This window comes from Barbatula barbatula (genome assembly GCF_947034865.1).
Source record: "Barbatula barbatula genome assembly, chromosome: 16".
Classification (NCBI taxonomy): Eukaryota; Metazoa; Chordata; class Actinopteri; order Cypriniformes; family Nemacheilidae; genus Barbatula; species Barbatula barbatula.
In genome coordinates this window covers 14,099,828-14,118,095 of record NC_136779.1, presented here as the reverse complement: position 1 = coordinate 14,118,095, position 18,268 = coordinate 14,099,828, and the positions used below count along the sequence as shown (strand labels likewise).

General features: G+C 38.1%; 1 protein-coding gene across 1 annotated transcript in view; it reads left to right on the top strand.

The window, feature by feature from the left end:
• Window positions 1-6,315: 6,315 nt before the first annotated feature.
• dnah9 (dynein, axonemal, heavy chain 9) overlaps window positions 6,316-18,268 on the top strand; it is a gene marked incomplete at its 5' end in the record, with an annotated part of 98,082 nt that continues 86,129 nt past the window's right edge. Inside the window, 16 exons of the mRNA XM_079476918.1 lie at window positions 6,316-6,672; window positions 9,062-9,258; window positions 9,395-9,553; window positions 9,642-9,772; window positions 9,847-10,058; window positions 10,298-10,531; window positions 11,701-11,868; window positions 11,948-12,064; window positions 14,169-14,319; window positions 14,424-14,538; window positions 14,629-14,697; window positions 16,404-16,530; window positions 16,626-16,881; window positions 17,266-17,507; window positions 17,599-17,734; window positions 17,819-18,015. Of these exons, the coding sequence (XP_079333044.1) occupies window positions 6,316-6,672; window positions 9,062-9,258; window positions 9,395-9,553; window positions 9,642-9,772; window positions 9,847-10,058; window positions 10,298-10,531; window positions 11,701-11,868; window positions 11,948-12,064; window positions 14,169-14,319; window positions 14,424-14,538; window positions 14,629-14,697; window positions 16,404-16,530; window positions 16,626-16,881; window positions 17,266-17,507; window positions 17,599-17,734; window positions 17,819-18,015 (2,868 nt within the window). The remainder of the gene's footprint in view (window positions 6,673-9,061; window positions 9,259-9,394; window positions 9,554-9,641; window positions 9,773-9,846; window positions 10,059-10,297; window positions 10,532-11,700; window positions 11,869-11,947; window positions 12,065-14,168; window positions 14,320-14,423; window positions 14,539-14,628; window positions 14,698-16,403; window positions 16,531-16,625; window positions 16,882-17,265; window positions 17,508-17,598; window positions 17,735-17,818; window positions 18,016-18,268) is intronic.

The window sequence follows — 18,268 nt, the reverse complement described above, 5'->3', positions numbered from 1 at the left end:
CTTAAACTTAAAAACTGAGTTATCTGTTTTTGCTAATAAACATTTCAAATAGTAATCATTTTATATTCTGTGATCATAATAAAGACGTCAATATATAATCTTGCGTACAACATAATGTTATCTTATTTGACCTACTCATTTATATACACTCCTCAAACTAAATAAAGGGAACACCTGATCCTCACAGCTCAACATCAAGTCAGTTCACCCTCAGGACTATCAATCAACACTGTAAACATAAGTGATTGTGAACCATTTTCACTTGTTTTGGTGCAAGTGACAACGGGTACACTGGAGAGGCAACAGCAAGGGTGGTCTGGGGAGGACCATTCTCAGAGGGTCTTACAGACCTCCACGTGCTATGAAGCATTGGGATGAAATCCTCAACTCTATTGTCAGATTTTATGCCGGTGCAGTGCAGAGCCCTCCTGGGGCATGAAAACACCCGACCTTATGTGGCCAGAGTCTCTAGGCTGTTTCTAGATGATGAAGGCATTGATGACATTGACTGGCCCTTCACGTTCCCCAGACCTAAATCCAGTTGAGAACCTCTGGGATCTCATGTATCCAAAGCCATTAAATAACACCATAGACTGCCCAGGAGCTCACTTATGCTCTGATCCAGGTCTGAGAGGAGATTTCACAGGAGACCATGTGCCATCTCATCAGGAGTACGCCCAGACATTGTGGGGAGTTCATACGGGCACGTGGGGCCATGCGCATTCATGACTAACATTATGAGTTACTGTGGTAAAACTTTAAAAGTTGAATGAGCCAATATTTTTACAGTGATTTTACTGTAATTCCTGCCGTGAATGTGTTTATAATTTTGGCTTTCATTGACCATTGTCACATTATTTTGTTCTCGCAAGTTTTGCAAAATATGTAAGTGAAGAGATTTAACATGGATATTTTGTTCATTGAGATCTAATGTAGTGTGATTTAGGTGTTCCCTTTATTTTTTTAGCAGTGTACTGTATACTGTTGGATAATAAATAATTAGTTAAATTTAACATCTTCGACTCTCTTTTGAGTAACATAAAATATATTAAAAAAAAACTGTAAAGAAAAAAAACCATTGGGCCCCATTGACTGCCATTATATGGACACAAAACCAATGAAGACATTTCTTAAAATATATATACGTATATATACATTTTTTGGTGTTCCATAGAAATAAAAGTAATATGCAGTAAAGGTTTTCAATGACATCAGGGTGAGTAAACGATGACAGCCCTTGACATATTAAATATGTTAGAATGCAAAATGTCTCTTATTTTTAACCTTAATATTCACAGTAAAAACATATTATAATAATTATTTAAAAGTTTTTAATTAAAAAACTCACCTGTCTGGCTGGAAATAAGATGAGAAGGTATAATATGTCTGTATAGCTGCTTAAAAGAACAGCTTATTCTGCCAAAAAAGACAAACAAACAACATATGCAACAGACTTCAACAACAGAGCTTACTGACTTCAACTGTACCTGACGTTTTAAAATGTCTGCTAACCATCCCCCCAACCCCATAGGCATAATAAAACTTATGTGATTAATTTGTGAAAGTGCAACAACTCTCCAAGCCTCCAAGGAGCTGGCTGTTATCATGAAGAAAACGCATGAAGGTGCACTTGAAAGGTTATAAGCTTAGTTATTTAAAGCTGAGATACAGATGTTCCTGTAGCTCAACTGGTAAAGCATGGCGCTGCGCTATGCCAAAGTCATGGGTTTGATTTTAAGGGAACACGCACAATTGATCAAATGATACCTTGAATGAACTTACAGTCATCCTGTAGAGTACAAAATGTAAGCATTTAAAAAAGTTATAGTAACACTGTGAAGGTTCAAACAGCAATGTACTGAAACTAATGGAGTAGTGCACACTTGACTTGATCTTCCAAATGTCATAATAGTTGAGTAGACACAACATTGAAAAAATAAATCTACTTTGATTTGTTGCTAAAAACATGATGACGTATTGAGATCAAGAAATGGATTAAAATAGCCGAGATTATTGTGAACTAACACAAGATTCTTTGTGGTTGGCCAACAGAAATGGTTATCGTAAGTTCCAGCATCTTGTAAAACATTTCCTAACTGAAGTTGGATCATGCTGGGCATCTGTTCACACAAGGCAGGCCCTGTTTCAAAATCAAATAAAGCATTTGTGCCGCGCTTTCACTGACACAATGCTCGGGGAATTTGAAACAGAACCTGATTCTCGTGATTCCAGAACCTTCTAGGTAAGCTTTTGGTGTTATCATCAGAAGTGACATCATGTGTGGTGTCGAGGTTATCGGCCAGCGCTGTGAATGACTCACGTGACGCAGTGACTTCACACACCGGCCTATGTAGGTTTAATTTGTTTATTGTCGTGACAGGTGAACACATTAAGCTCACATTTACACGATTTCAAAGAATAAGTACGAAAGCCCTGAGCTCTTGTAATAGTAATGAACAGCAGATGGAAGGAACACTTTAGTTTAATGCTTCGTATACTAGCACATCCAGCTTGAGGTGAGTGGCAGAGGGCTGTCAAAGCCTATTAAAACCCTTTAAACCACTAATTGGCAAATAGAATTATGTGTGTGAAATTTGGAAAGGACTCCATTAGATCACTGAATACACCAAGCAAATCCGTTATTTATGTCATTTTGAAGGGTCCCTAGACAGCCATTACTAACCTAATATCCTGTTTCAGAGTGAGCCTCGCTTTAGCCTGTTGGTCTTGGCTATTCACCAAAGCGTGAAAGTATGAAAATTGTCCAGTCATGGCCTGAAGCACTTGAAACCACCAATGTTCCAGGGCCTTGCACATGTGTTTAAGAGAAGCCCGCTAAGATAGTGTGCCACAAAACTGGAACTACATTTGCGGCTATTTGCCATGCTACATATTTCATTGACCACAATGGTCGGCCTGTGGAGTTATGCTCGGGCATAGATAAACAGGCCACACTTCCTCCAGGCATTTTATCAGCATTTCTCATTCTGGCGGGCATGAACCCTTCCCCTGCAGCGCTAAATGTGTCAAGCCCCTTTTGGAGTACGGCGAGGCCAGAAATAGCTTTGACGTGTTGTGTAGCGGACGTGGAAACAAAGACCATTACAGCAGGCCAAACTGAACAAGATCTCCCGAGAGGAACCCGAGAAGTCCTTAGCTAAGAAATACAGTCCATGCGTACAATCACACTAATAATATTAGGATGGTGTAAAGTGAGCATTTCCTACATGACAAGCAATAGCTAAATAGCAGTTATGCAATTATGCTCATTTTAGGCACTCGCAGACATCAACATGTCTGTATACAGATGAGCAATTCCAACATCATGAATGTGACATTTCGATTCAAAACGAAATATAAACTCTCAGAGAATGTATTTATTACCAATACATTGAATCATCTGTTTCTGTTTTACTAATCCCCTGGTGCTAGAGTCCAGATATAAAACAAATATGAGTCTAAGCAGAAGTTTTCTAATTTCAAAGAGAGAAAAATGCATGCATTATCGATTTGACAAAAACATACTTTGTAGGATTTCTGTGAATTGAAATGTACAAACCAGATGCATCAATAGCCAACAAATGAAAAAAGGATGGCTCTAAATACATGGATCACAATATAGTGAATTTAGTTTTCATGTGCCCATTTATGAAGACCGTTATGGATGTGTCAGTTTCAGTCAAAACTTGAAATATAAATTCTCGGATAATGTATTTATTATTGAATTATCTGTTTATCAGAAAAATATTAGTCCATGCAAGACTTTTCTAATTTAAAACGGGGACAATTTACTGCGTTATGGAGGTGACAAAAAAGAAACGTTTTGAGAGACAACATACTTTGTAGGATTTCTGTGAATTAAAATACAAATCAGAAGCAATAAAAAAATGGAGAGGGAATGGCTCTTCATAGATCACAAAATAGTTATTTTCATTTTCATGTGCCCATTTATGAGGAATATAACGGCCCGTTAGCCAATTCTGTTATGGATGTGACAATTCACTTACCTGAATATGAAAAATATGCTTTAAAAAACAAAAATGTTTTTCGAGGGACTTTGAGAGACCTCAACACCGAACATTGACCTATCAGTATAAAGTATGATTTAGGGAAATGTTTTCTTTGCATGAGGCGATACTTGCCAACTCATACTGTTTGTAGATTAACCAAAATGGGGAAAATGAATCATCCATATTCTGAGGTCCAATGTTTCATATAAACCCAAGTAAGGTTTTGTTCCAAACTGTATCTCAAATGTGTTCTTTTAGCTCCCTCCATTGGTTATAGACAGAAATTTAATACATCTCTTCACAAGAGATGCATCTCTTATAATAAAACTCATTGCTTCTTATCTTTCTGTTCCAAATTTAGCCTCTTATAAAGTTGATGAATTCATATGTGTCATACACCGTGACACCACATTATACTGATAACACATTATTAAAAAAAACCTCTTCAGTATTGCTGGGTTTAAACAAATATGGTTTCAATTACATGTTTGACCCTCACAATGTCAAATTTAATATTGTTTAACACTGAACTGAGAAGTTGACATGCAGAAGATAATAATATCAGCATATTTATTTTAAGTTATTGGATGCTGGAGAAGCAAGACTGTTTTCATGTTTGTTGAACCAGAGCTGTCTGGTTAAGGATGCGAAAGAACCACACTCACATTAATAATATAATTGCAAATGGATTCATTGACAATGAGATAAACTCAGAATAATGACTACAGTGACTTATGGTTGAAAAAAAGTAGGTACAACAATAAATCTTTGTCTAAAATAAAGGTGAAACTGTTATAGTGAGTTTAAAAAAGATAACAAATAAGTTATTTGGTCTACACTTTTTAAAGCAGACTTAAAGCAGATTTAAACTTCACAGAGAAAAGCAAATATTTGGGTGTTGCTCATTGAGAACCCTAAACTCTATCAGGTCTATCCGATCCTGCAGGTACAGAACATGTCGAATGAGGTTCTGGAAAAAGTCTAAAATCATGTATTTTATTATGTTTTTATTATGTTTTATTTTGTTACTTAGCTGTATTTTTTGTTATTATGGCTTAAATCAAAACAAACCGACTGCAGTTTGATTGATAGTAATCGGAATGCACAACAAAAAAACATGATGTTTGACAAATTTTGAGTTATCTCATTTTGGAACCTATAACCATTAGCTTGAATGCACTTAATGTTGCTTTTAATATAGGTGAATGCCACATCTAAACCTTAAGTGCACTACAACACATGAAGAAAAGGCTGCTTGAAGTTTAGTGTAACAGTGGAGAAGTTTAATGCAAATGTTTTAAAGCGCAACACCCTGTGTTCTCTTATACCGCCATCTAGTGGAATTCGAACATTACTGCATCCATTACTAGTTTTTATACTGCAAATATGCCTATTACCGGCCTATTTTCTCTTGCCTCTATATAAAAAGAGCAATTTGGGTATATAATGCATCTATTGTATAAAAGTCACACATCTCAGTTATTCACCATTGGATTACATCACACTTTTCCCTGATGGCCATCACCAATGTGAAAAAGATAAGAGGAATCGCGGGTAACACTACAGGGTTGTTTGGGAGCTGTTTGACAGTGCTTCAGTGTTGATGTTTATATCTAACAGCATTATTGCTGGCTTTGTAAATATTGTATTCTTATATATTCACAAAAACCTTTAAACATTAAACACTTTCATGAAAAAAAAGAGTATTGTGGAGCCGCAAGGAGGGGGTGTCATTTTGGTTTATTATACATTTTCACCTGCTTAACTAAGGTTAGTAAAAGGGGAAGGTAAGCAACATTTTGTAATTGTTACGGGCCTGGATCCTGAAACCAAACGGGTTTGATTTGCTTTGTTTAGGCTTTTTATTTACATATCTGATAGAAGTTTAACAACAGGACTTTGATTATTATTTACATGTTACAAATATTTGCACCACAATTATTTCCAACAGTCAAATAACATGATTTTTGCAAATAATATAAAAAAACTAAAAACACTGCAATTTAAAGTAACTTTTAGAACAGGATTTGGATTTATGTACGTGTTTCCAAATTCAACTACTTCTTGGTAAAAAAAAAAGTCTTTATTTGTGTACACGATCACGTCGTTTTTCAATATTAGGCCTTTACACTTTTGTTCAGGTCTTAATTGTTGTCCTTCAGAATCCACCTGTGTGAAGACATTCAGCTCACGCATTGTCTCTGTTCCCATAGCAACAGCAGGTTACAAACAACGTGTTACTATGGGACCGGTGGCTTGAGGAAGTCTCGGTCAGTCCGGTCAGTTGTCGCCACACATCGCCAAAATGGAAGAGCAAGAATCACAAAAAGTTGATAAAAGATTTGAATACTTAGGGAACTACGTGTCGAAAACGTTTCAACTCAAATCTGACATTTGGCAAAAATGTCTCTCAAAAGAGGAGCAAAGACAAACCATTCAAGACTTTATGGACAAATCAGATCACACGACTCTTGTTGTTATGCTAAACTCCGCGGGACAGCTGATTCCTTCTTTCGGATTTGTAGAAACCCAGAAGAACAGAACAATATACTTTTCTAAGCGGAGTAACAAAACGTTGTCTGTTAATACAATGAAAACGGATTTAATTTACGGAGACATCGTACCTTCTCCTTTGGTGTACTTCTCCGAAGTGGTGAACGAGGTGAGCTCAGTTACGATCTCGCGATGAGGTGCACAGTCACAAAGTTCTCAACTCTTCGCTGTTTGTAAACATGTCGATTTTCTGTATTTTATCTCATTTATAGTTTTCTAACAACATTCAAGTCTCGTGAAATTCGCACGACAACGCGACACGAGTCATTTATTTCTGATTCGGTTCTTTTGACGAATTGGTCAAACTAGTGAGGAAATAACACAACGCGAGAACACGGGAGAGCTGGATAAAGTGTTTCATGAAATGAAATCAAAACGTGTTGTGAGGTTTATGACATCGTTTTCATTGACTGTTTTCTTTTCGACTACTGCTGTATGTAATATAATTTCTTAAATCTTAAAAGGGTTTATTTATTTATTGTGAATCAACATTCAAACAAGCGTTAGATAGCGATAAACAGCGCGTGTATTTGTTACTTTGACCACTCTCTGGTGTTAAAAGTAACAGAGTCACAGACACACTCGGATTTCAAAAGCATGTTGCAATATCTACAATTATAATGAAATGTTTGGACTTTTAAATGAAACGTACTGTTTCAGAAAGCCTTTAGCAAACACATGCTTGAAAATGAAATGTTATGGCCATTCGTGATGCAAAAGCCGTGGCAGCCCACTCAAAAGATTAGGGCATCCAGCAGTGGGACGGCTTTATAACCTGCAGGGAGTAGAGGTCTCGCATATAGAGAAAGGAGACCCAAACCAGACAGCTTTACCGGATAAATACATGTCACCTGAGACCTCTCAGCATCCTGGGTCACCATAAAATGCTGAGAGCCTCTGGGAACAGATGAGATAAGAAAATCGCCAGTCTACTGCTGGGCTATTCTATGCAAATGTTAACATTACCATGAAAAAAACGTTTTCACCATATTGATAGCTCAGATGTCAATATTTAGTAGTTCAAATTGGCCATAACTCAGACAGTTTGTTACATTGTAGTATTGCACCCTTCAAATATCCGTCGAGTTTTTCAAAACATATGGGGGGTGGAAATAAAGCATGTGCATTGTCAACAAAACAGACATATGTCTCAGTTTCACTTACCGCGTGCGGTTCATGTCACGGCATCTATCAGTTTCAAACGATCTCCAAATCCAGCGTTATATCCACCGTTTATATAACTTCCATCACTAAAATGCCGTGAACAAACAAACACCTCAACTTCTCTCACTATCGCAAGAGTAACCAGCTGCAGGCCCACAGCGCAGCCATTCTTCAAGGAGTTCAGCCAATCTTGACGCTAAGCGAGTCTTCCTATCGCTCATCGGTAGACGAATGGCCATAACATTTCATTTTCAAGCCGTCGGCGTGCTTTCCCGGGAGAATCGCCCGATAAGGCCAAAGAAAATTTGTTAAGAAACGGATTTCCATGTTCGAAAAAAACTTTCCGAAACATATACGATTGCTGGGGGAGCGTATCGAGCACAGAAATACTAAGTCATCCAGTTGACCATGTCAAGCATGAGAAGACAGCACGTTTAACACTGTAAAAAGTCAGAATGCATGAAACACCCTTGAGTGATGTCACTGACTGATATTTTTCAGATTTGTCTGGACTCTATTTTGACCCTTTTTGTAGCTTGACATTCTGCTAATTGTTTGTTGCATGGTTTATGGCATAGTAGATTCAGTCAGTAGGTTTTGCTATACTGACCTAATAGTAAAAGATGTAAATGAAAAATTGGTACGGCTGTGTGAGGTATATGAAAATCCTATATAACTCAGTCAGATATTTACCATTGTTAATGGATTATTCAGATTTGCCTGTAATGAAATGTGAGCTATCGACAACAGAAAGTCTAAACAGTTTCCAAGCAATAGTCCACAAACCAATATGAAGACATTCAACTCTGACATTTTCTTCATCTCATAGCAACAGCAGGTCGATTTATGTAAACAATAAGTAACTATATTGAGAGTTAATGAAAGTTCCCGTTTGTCCAGTAAGGAAGAGTTGGTGACATTGTAGAGAACGTGTTCTGTTAAAATCTGAATGTCACGGAGGTCAAGACAAGTTATTTTTACATCTTAACACTGCACCATTTTGTACAGTAATGATGTCCTATTATTAAAACAACCATTCATCAGTCGTTTATATTCTATAGAAAACAACATTGAATGGTGATGATGTATGTGAGTGGCTATTTAAGGAAAACGAAACCTTGACAAAAAATTTCTATTCTTCCTTTTCCTCCAAATTCTCTTCAACATTTTATTTCAACACCACCCTCCATTAAACTAAACCTGGATAGGTGAAATTTGTATAAAGTTTATTTGAAAAAATGACTTGCTTAGAGTAAAAATACTTCACTATTGTCCACCTCCACTAATGTAATCTGAGATAATTTACCATTTACCACTTCATAACTTCATTACAGGTTGTGGTACCAATGCTGTCCAACAGGAGGAACCACCACAACTTGCCTCAAGTTGTTTGTCAGGACCTCATTCGACATGTCCATCCTTTTAAAAACAGTGTGTTTGTTACTATGGGAGTGGTCGCAGGCAAAACCGTACTTCCTCTACCTGCAGGATCTGATAAATTTGAGGAAGCTGCTTATGAAAGAGAAGAGAGGTAATTCGTTCCCGATGTGACCAAAGTGCTTTTTTTACTAACAATTTAAATGAACATGTTTATTGATTTTCATTTAGCAAGTGGTCATACAGTATTTTAGGCCAGTGCTTTTCCATAATGCTTTCATATGTTGCAGTGGACATCTCGTGGATAAAAGCCTCATTCACTCTATGGAGACTGTTGTGATCGATTGGAGTAATCAGATCTATAAAGTCTTGAAGAAAGATTCTTCTGAACCACTGCTCGAAGGCAAAAACCCAACACCGCATGTGGAGATCAGCTTTTGGAAAAACAGGTTAATGTCACGTGTCGTGAATTTAAGTCACTTTAATGTGATGCTGAATTTCTTACCTTGCTTCTTCTTTTTTTATGTTCTGGTATAGATTTGCTGATCTTCAGGGCATACATAGCCAGTTCAAGTCTCCAAAGATTGTGAAAATGACTGAGCTTTTGCTTGCTGTGGACAGCATTTACTATCCTGCGTTTGAAAAAATGCTCCAGGATGTTGTTGGAGGTACAGCTTTGTGCAAAATTAGAACTTTCATACAACGTGTAATGAATATTAATAATGTATTACTATGTATTCAGCTCGAAATGAGGCAAGGGAGATCAGTATCTTTCTCAAGCCGATAGAGAGACTTATAGAAGACCTGGAGAACGTAGAATTTAATGAGGTACAGGGGAGGATTGCACCTCTTATGCACACCGTGTGTCTGATCTGGGCGAACTCCAAATACTACAACACCCCAGCCAGAGTCATTGTGCTATTACAGGAGATCTGCAACCTCCTCATCCAGCAGGTATGGATTGTAGTCATGGAGTAATGCTGCTAGAGTTAATACTATAACCTCTCACAGTTTTGATTTATTTCTGTTTTGTGAGAAGGCTCAAGTTTGCCTCACTTTGGTCACTTGGGACACTTTATTATTCTGTTACTTATTTAAAGCAAAATAGGCACAAAGGCCTTAAAGCTTAAGATCCGGTTTTGTTTTGTGCGGGATGGCAAGGTTTTGCTTTTGAGTGTTTTCTTTTTTGATAGGCTCGGAGTTACCTGAACCCGGAAGACATCCTGAAAGGTGACGTGATGGAGAGCATCTCACGAGTACAAACCGCAATAGATGTTCTCACGCATTTCAAGAGCACATATGAGGAACAAAAAGCCAACCTGAGTCAGCACCAAAAGTTTGAGAAGGAGGTTAAACCATGGGATTTCTCCCCCCTCATGGTGTTTGCTGGGCTCGATCACTTTATAAAGAGAATAAGAACGATTGAAGTAAGTGTTTTTGATCCTGTCATAGAATTTAATCCTATATAAAAAGAAATTTGTGTGGGGGGTATGGAGAGACCATAAGTAAGGACAGAAACATTTATAATGCAAATGTAAGACCTACTAGCAAGCTACTTCCTTAGCTACTTTACTTACTTTAGAGGGTCAGAAAACTATTCCTTTAGAAACATATAGTTGACCACAAATTAGAATTTTGACATGCTCATTACAACCAGTAATTCAAACTTTTAAAAGAACTTTCTATGTTTGTTCTTTTGGTAATGGACCTTTACATTAAGCTTTTCATTTGCATATAAGGCTCATTTTGAGCACAGATGTCCCTCTTGCGAATGTAATTGGTCCTAGTTGTCAGTCTAATTACTATTGCTTAGATACATATTTTTGTTTATATAGCTGCATACTTTCACCAACGTATGTGTGGGAATGCTGTGTTTTTGACGATAAGTCAACGAAAGTTTCGTGCAAAACAATCCAGCTCCCTATCTAAAGCATGAGTAGTTAGTACCTTGAACCCGGTCTCTTTGACTGTAGTCTTTTGATATTTGATAATAACTTGATGACGCTTTCTCATGTCTGGTCGTACATTCTTCATCGCTAAGCGGCGCATGGCCAAGTCAATAGTGTAGCTTTCACCCCCCTCTGCTGGTGTAAATAATCACTACATGGTTGCTCTGGTACTCCGCAGGATATGTTGATCGGGCTTTTCAGTGTGTTTTCTGGTTGTTTTGGACATGCTGTAAAATGGGGACATTTCCGGGGACAACTCCAGTTGGGGACAGAACACCAAAAACCGGGACTGTCCCCGGAAAATGGGGACGTCTGGTCATCTTATTCTAGAGTATTCCTAAATGGACAAACTGCTCTACAGAACGCATTTCGTGAATAAGTTATTTCCTTCCGCAAAGAACCAAAAACATGATGACATCATTGTCCTGTGTCAGCTGCCGTAGAGCTTCGAATTTGGTGTGGGTTGGAGTGAGCCGTTGTTTGCAGTTCATGACCTCTCTGCTAGATGCCGCTCACTAAATATCACAAACTAGAACTTTAATACTTAGAATATTTTTCTTTTTAATGTGTATCAGGAAATGTATTGAGGGTACTAAAGACAGCATTGTTTGGTTATACTACAGCATCTGTTTATTGTTATGGTCTAGACCCTGCTGCTGACTGTCGTTGATATGATGAAGTTGGAAAAGCTTGAGTTCGGAGGCATCCAGGGGAAATCTCTCAGTCAGCAGGTCCAGTGGCTACATGAGGAATTCTTGGAGACCTATAAAATTTTCTCAGAGAAGACAAATGACTGTCTTGATGTTAGTAACGTGGTAAGTAAAAACTTCTACAAAATCATAACGACAAAATAAAGGGGTTGATGAACCTTTAAGTAAACGTGTTTCTTTGTAGGAGTTCGAGGCCGATTTCATGAAGTTCCAGAAGAAGGTTGATGATGCTGACTGGCGCTTGGGTGCAATCTTTTGTCGTGTTTTTGATGATGCTTCTGATTTGGACAATGCATTCAAGGCGAGTGATGCAGTAGCTGTGAAAATAGAATTATGTTCCAAAAGCCTTTTTTGGTGTGAAGCTGAACTCATTTTCCAAGTAATAAAAATGGCTCTAGTACTCTTCAAAGACAGATTTGAATGCTGTTTTATGTCCTTAATAAGTTATACTGTAGGTATCTGCACATTATCCAGTCCCAACTAGGAATGCAGCCAAACTTTTAAACTGGAAAGCACATCTCCCAAGATTTATGATCTTTAACAGAGCTTAGTTGAAATTCTACAGCAGAGTACAATATTTAAAAAAATATTTGATGTATATTATATGTTTGTAGTCAGTTGTACTTATTCCTCTGGAACCTTTTTGCATCACGGGTCTTTTTGTATGTACAGTAGGCCTACTTTGCAATTTATGTAGTAAACCAGTACAATCAGTACAGTAAATTTAGCAAAATTGAAAATGATAATTTTACTCACCCTCATGAAATCCCAAATGATCAGTATATACATTTTTAGCAGAACACAAAGATTATCTGAAAATATTTGGGACTTTCTGTACTCACAAACAGCCGCAGAAATATATAGCTGCAAGCAGCGACAAGGGGCTAAGCACCTGGCAGCACTGCAAGTGCAGCACAGAACCACAAGAGCGAAAAAGGCAGAAGCGGAATACTTAACATAAAAATTATTACACTTTGCTCATGGGGCTCGAACCCACAACCTTGATGCCTCAGAGTGTGGGTTTTAAACCGCAACACCACCAAGCTGCATTTATAAATAGTGTCTAGAGCGATTTTAGGACGTAGCCAGAGATTAGCACACAGCAAAAACCAGCAGATATAGAGACTTCACATCCAAGATCCAAGACTTCACATATAAACATTACATGTTCTTCACACAGGGTTCGAACCTCCAACCTGAAATCTCAAGCCATGGGGTTAAACAAAGAAAGCGGAGCTTGTCTAATGAGCAGCGACATTTTTTTTTTCATGTTAGAAAATAACAAACGAGGCATCAATGGAATCGGCACGGACAGAAAACGAATTTCATACAAAGCGTTTAAGTGCTATAAGCAGTCTCATGAACGCTAGGTGGCGCTGTTTCGAAACTTTACGGGTATGTCCGGGACAAAAAACTCAATGACGTGTAGTAAATTTGTTGTCGATATACCATCCGATTCAAAAGTTATTACAATTCATGACGAATTTCAAAATGCCAGATAGGCTGATCATCCAATCGTTAAAGAGTCCCCAGAAGAAGCCGTAGACACCGAGATCAAGATTTTCTGACAAACCTATCCTAAATTACGAGCAAAAATATAAATTTTCCAAAACTCACGACCAATTTTGGTGCTGTTGTGCTGTTCCAGTATTTGGCACGGACCCCCAGTCCGAGGTGTCAATGAAGCGTTCAGAGTTTCCTACCGATAGATAGCCAAGATATGGCCTCAGATCCATGTTTTGGTTCGTGTTGTTTACCATATGCACGTACGCACCAATTTCCAACAACACAAAGTCATATGACAAAGTGTAATTTAACGCGTGGGGTTCATGACCAAAATCTTTAAGCGCTGGGGCCGCTCCACCGACCAGTTTCAAATGATCTCCAAATCCAGTGTTATGTCCACTGTTATATAACATTCCGAAATGCAGTGACCCAACAAACACAGCTGTTGCTCCTTCGTTTGCAAAGGTAAAAAAGATGAAGCTTAAACGCACAGCTCCATTTCTTTTATTAACAAAAAAGAACATGATGTCACCTTGCAGATACCAAACAATTCATCCACAGTCCAGTACTGGCATACTACCAAATAACAGCTGCGAGGCATTGTATAATCTTTCTTTGAAGAGCTGATTTGCTTTTATTAACCAATGACATTTAAGGAAATCTCGACTGTATTCAACATTTAAAACGTAAATGGCAGTCTGGTGACATCAAAGTTAGCACTATAGTTTGTTGTGACATTGTACAGTATAAAGTTTTTTTTTAGATAAACTATTTCCTCTAAAAAGTATTTTGGTTGAACTTGGTGGAAAACATTGTGATGTTTTTTTAAGAAATGTTTTAAGAATCTCCACTTTATAATTGCAATGTACAGCATATTTCAAAGAGACTCTGTTTGGCAGGTTTTGAATATGTTTGGCAGTCTGTTGGAACGACCCCTGATAGCAGCCAAAGCTCAGTCAAGATATCCAATACTGATCACAATGTTTGACAATGAACTGGAATGTTGCAGAAGACTCTTCAAAAGCCAGATACAAATGGAGGAAGCCCAGGGTGAGGTCTTCATCTTCAATGCTTAAGTGAAAGAACCGCTTGCTAAATTAATTTTGGTTTTATTTGAATATATCTTCACTGTTGGCTGGTTTTTGATATTCCAGGTTATATGCCCATCTCCAAGAACATGCCTGCTGTTGCTGGAGGCCTGAAATTCGTCCAGCAACTGCAGGAACGCATACAGAATCCTTACAATAGCTTCAGATTCATCAATCACCCGTAAATATTTTATGATTCTTTTGCATAGAGGCTTGATCGAAAAGCACTGGACAATGTAGTTTTATAACTGTTTTATTGGTGTTTTAATAGATGTATGGAGTCCGTGGATGGAAAGGAAATGATCCAGAAATACGATGAGTTGATGCAGCTACTGAAACGGTCAGTTGAATCTGTCTATAAACATTGCTGTACTATCCCAAATGTCGTTTATTTTCTGGAAAACATTTTTCAACAAATGTTTTGGGTAAACCATCACTTTAAATTATATTTGATCTTGCATCTTGTTACTAATCACGTTTATATTGTAATGTGTCTGTCCCAGTTCATAACTTTTATCAAACCACTTTGATATACCTCATAACAGAGCTTCTTTATTGTTTGCCCTATATTTCCGCGGCAGGCATGAAGAGCAGGGTGTATCAAATAGATTGGGTGAAATTGACTAGGGAAGCTTTACCCCTACATGTAATAAACACATAAACGTGATATATTTTCTCATTTAAGAAGCTAGCATCTGTATTGTAGATTATTACCTCAGGGTCTCATCTTCTCCAATTATGTAATCAGCCTATAGTGTTGCATGAACAATGGCTCAGTAAGTGTAGCTAATAAAGAACACCATGACCATAGAATGTTGCATGTGCTGTATACGAGAAGCGTATTTCCATAAACAAATTGCATGCAGTTTCCCATCATATGAGAAAGAAATAAAATATTTCCCAAGGAGCCAGACTTTCATTCTCTCCAGTCAGAAATTAAACCCCCTTGTTAGATGATGGTAATCACTGGTGTTGCATAAATGCAATCTACATGTAGTCTAAGCTGCTATTGGTATCTCGAGTCATTACTTTTTGACATTGAGACATATTACTTGCGAGAAGCAAGAACTTATTTGATTTCATGGACTGTAGCTTCGCAACCACAACAAGAAGGAAGCAAGACCTATACATGGTACACAGAAATGAAATATAGGGCAGTTTTGACTAGTGTCTCTCACAATTCGCCTTTTGCTAACCAATTATCAGTTTCAGTTCAGTTGCATTTTCTCCCACTATGGTAGTCAATGGTGGCCAAGAACTGTTTAATAACAAACATTCTTCCAAAAATTGGTGTTTGCATTTACATTCAGGCATTTAGCAGACAAGATTTAGGAAACAATGCAGTGATATATATACAGTATCAAAGGGATGCAATACCGAGTTACCAGCTTCCACAATGCTGGACACCTGCTGACAGAAAGGGTTAGTTGTTTTTTAAAATAGAAGAGCAGTTAGCACGTTCTTGTCAAGTATTCATGAAAGACATATCGCTGGTGTCCTTCTGAAACTTTATATCTCCATGTTTTGAGATTTGCGGATCATCACAAGGTTCTGGATGGAGTGTATAAAGGTGTGAAAGTATGCTGGTGCAGAGTCAGTGACAGTTTTGTATACGAGCATTATTGACTTAAACCCGATGTGGGCTGTGACTGCTAGCCAGTGGAGAGAGCTGACGTGAGGCATCACATTAGCTCTTTTGGGCTTTTAGAAAGATTCGGTATCATAGTGATTTGTAGTGAAAGACCAGCAAGAAGAGGATTGCAATAGTCCAGCCTAGAAGAACAAGGGCCTGGACGCTGTGCGGAAGTTGTGCAGAATGCTTAGTAAGATAAGGCTTTCTTATACAGTGTTATGCAATGCAAATAGGCATGACCGATGTCTTTGGAATGTGTTCCGTGAAGGTCATTGTTGCCGAAGACTAATCCGAAGTTTTTGCATGTTCTGGATGGTTGCAGTGCCAAGTTGTGATGGAGTATTTCCTTAAACTCAAATTTCATTAAACATCACAAGTTACATCAGTCATTTTGTCCCTGCTGTTATGACCAGATTCTCATCTAAACTTTATGATGTCTGGACTCAGTCTGTAACCGAGAAGTCACAATATGATCTCCAGAAGCCATTGATATCCCGTGACTCTAGTACAAGACTCATCTCCGTCAACTTCAGCCCGCAGGTCAGGCTGCTTTGCTTTTTTATAAATGTTTGTGTTATTTTTGTTATCTACGGGCCAGCTTCAGTATCAAATGTAACTCTTGTTTTGTCCTCTAGCTGGTGTCACTGCTGCGAGAAGTGAAATATCTGGAGGCTAGACAGGCTGAGGTCATACCAGATATGGCTGCTGACATTTATTCCAACAGGGACCTGCTGTGGCAGTATGTGGCCAATCTGGAACTAACAGCCAAGTGGTACAACAAAATAATGGGCACTGTGCTTGAGGTTGAGCTTCCACTGATCCAGGACCAGCTGAGAGATATTGATGCCAAGCTCAAAGAGGCTGAGGAGAGTCTCTGCTGGACGAGCCAAGGTACATCATTTGTGTGGAATATCTGTTGAAAAAGAAATGAAAATTCACTCATGTCTGCATGGCGTTCTTTATTGTGCAGAACACAAAAGAATATATTTTGAAGTTATGTTGGTAACCGAACAACGGCCTCACCCATTGACTTGCATTGGATTTGAATAGAAGTGAATGGGTACCACTGTTGTTTGGTTAGTAAAATTCTTCAAAATATCTTCTTTTGTGTTCGGCACAAGAAAGAGTCAAAAGTTTAAAAAAGACATGAGGGTGAGTACATGATGACAGAATTCTCATTGCGATTGAACTATTCCTTTAATCCTGCATAAAAATCTATAGCTGTTAGTGTGTTCTTAAGCACATGTCATACAAACATATTTAATGTGGTATCAGGAATTTGGGAATACATCCAGGATGTACGTGAGACGGTGTATGACTTGGAACAACGTTTACAGAGGACTAAAAACAACGTGGAGGAGATACACACCATCATGAAGAGCTGGGCTACCCCTATCTTTGAACGGAAGGAGGGAAAGAAGGACGCTCTCTTAAACCTGGATGACAAATCTGAGCGCTTGGAAAGAACGTATGGCCAGATCCGTGCCTCAGGAGAAAAGATTCATATGTTACTGAAAGTATGCAATGATAAAGGCATTGGGAAATTCAATCAAATTACAAATGACCAAATCATGCATGTCATGAATTTATTACAATTGTGTCTTTAAGGAAAACTTGTCACTTTTCAAAGCTGACTCTTCATCTGCACAATGGTGGTCTTATGTGGATTACGTTGATGAAATGCTAATCGATGGTTACTTCAATGGTATCGAGAGCTCCCTCAAATTCTTTTTGGAAAACACAGGTGTGCTTTCTCATTTTATTAAGTTTTTGTTGCATTGCAAATGGATTTTCTGAACAAAAAATGTTTTTTTATTGCCTGATACAGACCAGAGGCCTGGGTTAGCCCCACTTTTCGAAGTCCAGCTACATCTGCAGGTTCCTGAGATTGTATTTCGACCATCTTTGCAACTTAGTGCTTTAGATGGCCTTTATGAGCTGGTGGAGAGTCTCATCAACAGTGTTTTTACCATCTCCGCTCTTGTGCCACGATTATCTGAACACAGTGGTTGCCAACACTACCAGGTACTGAGAGATGTCACTTTATCTGACTTTAGCTTGAACAATTACAATGTATATGGATTTCTCAAAACAGTAGCAAAAGACTCATCCGTCAACTTAAAGAGATAGTTCACCCAAAAATGAAAAATCTTTCATCATTTACTCACCCTCAGATTGTTCCAAACTTCTAGAGGAGTGTCAGTAACTGATCTCATCCACCATTTACTGCCATAGTAGGAAAAGTAAATACAATGGAAGTCAATGGGGGATGAGGTCT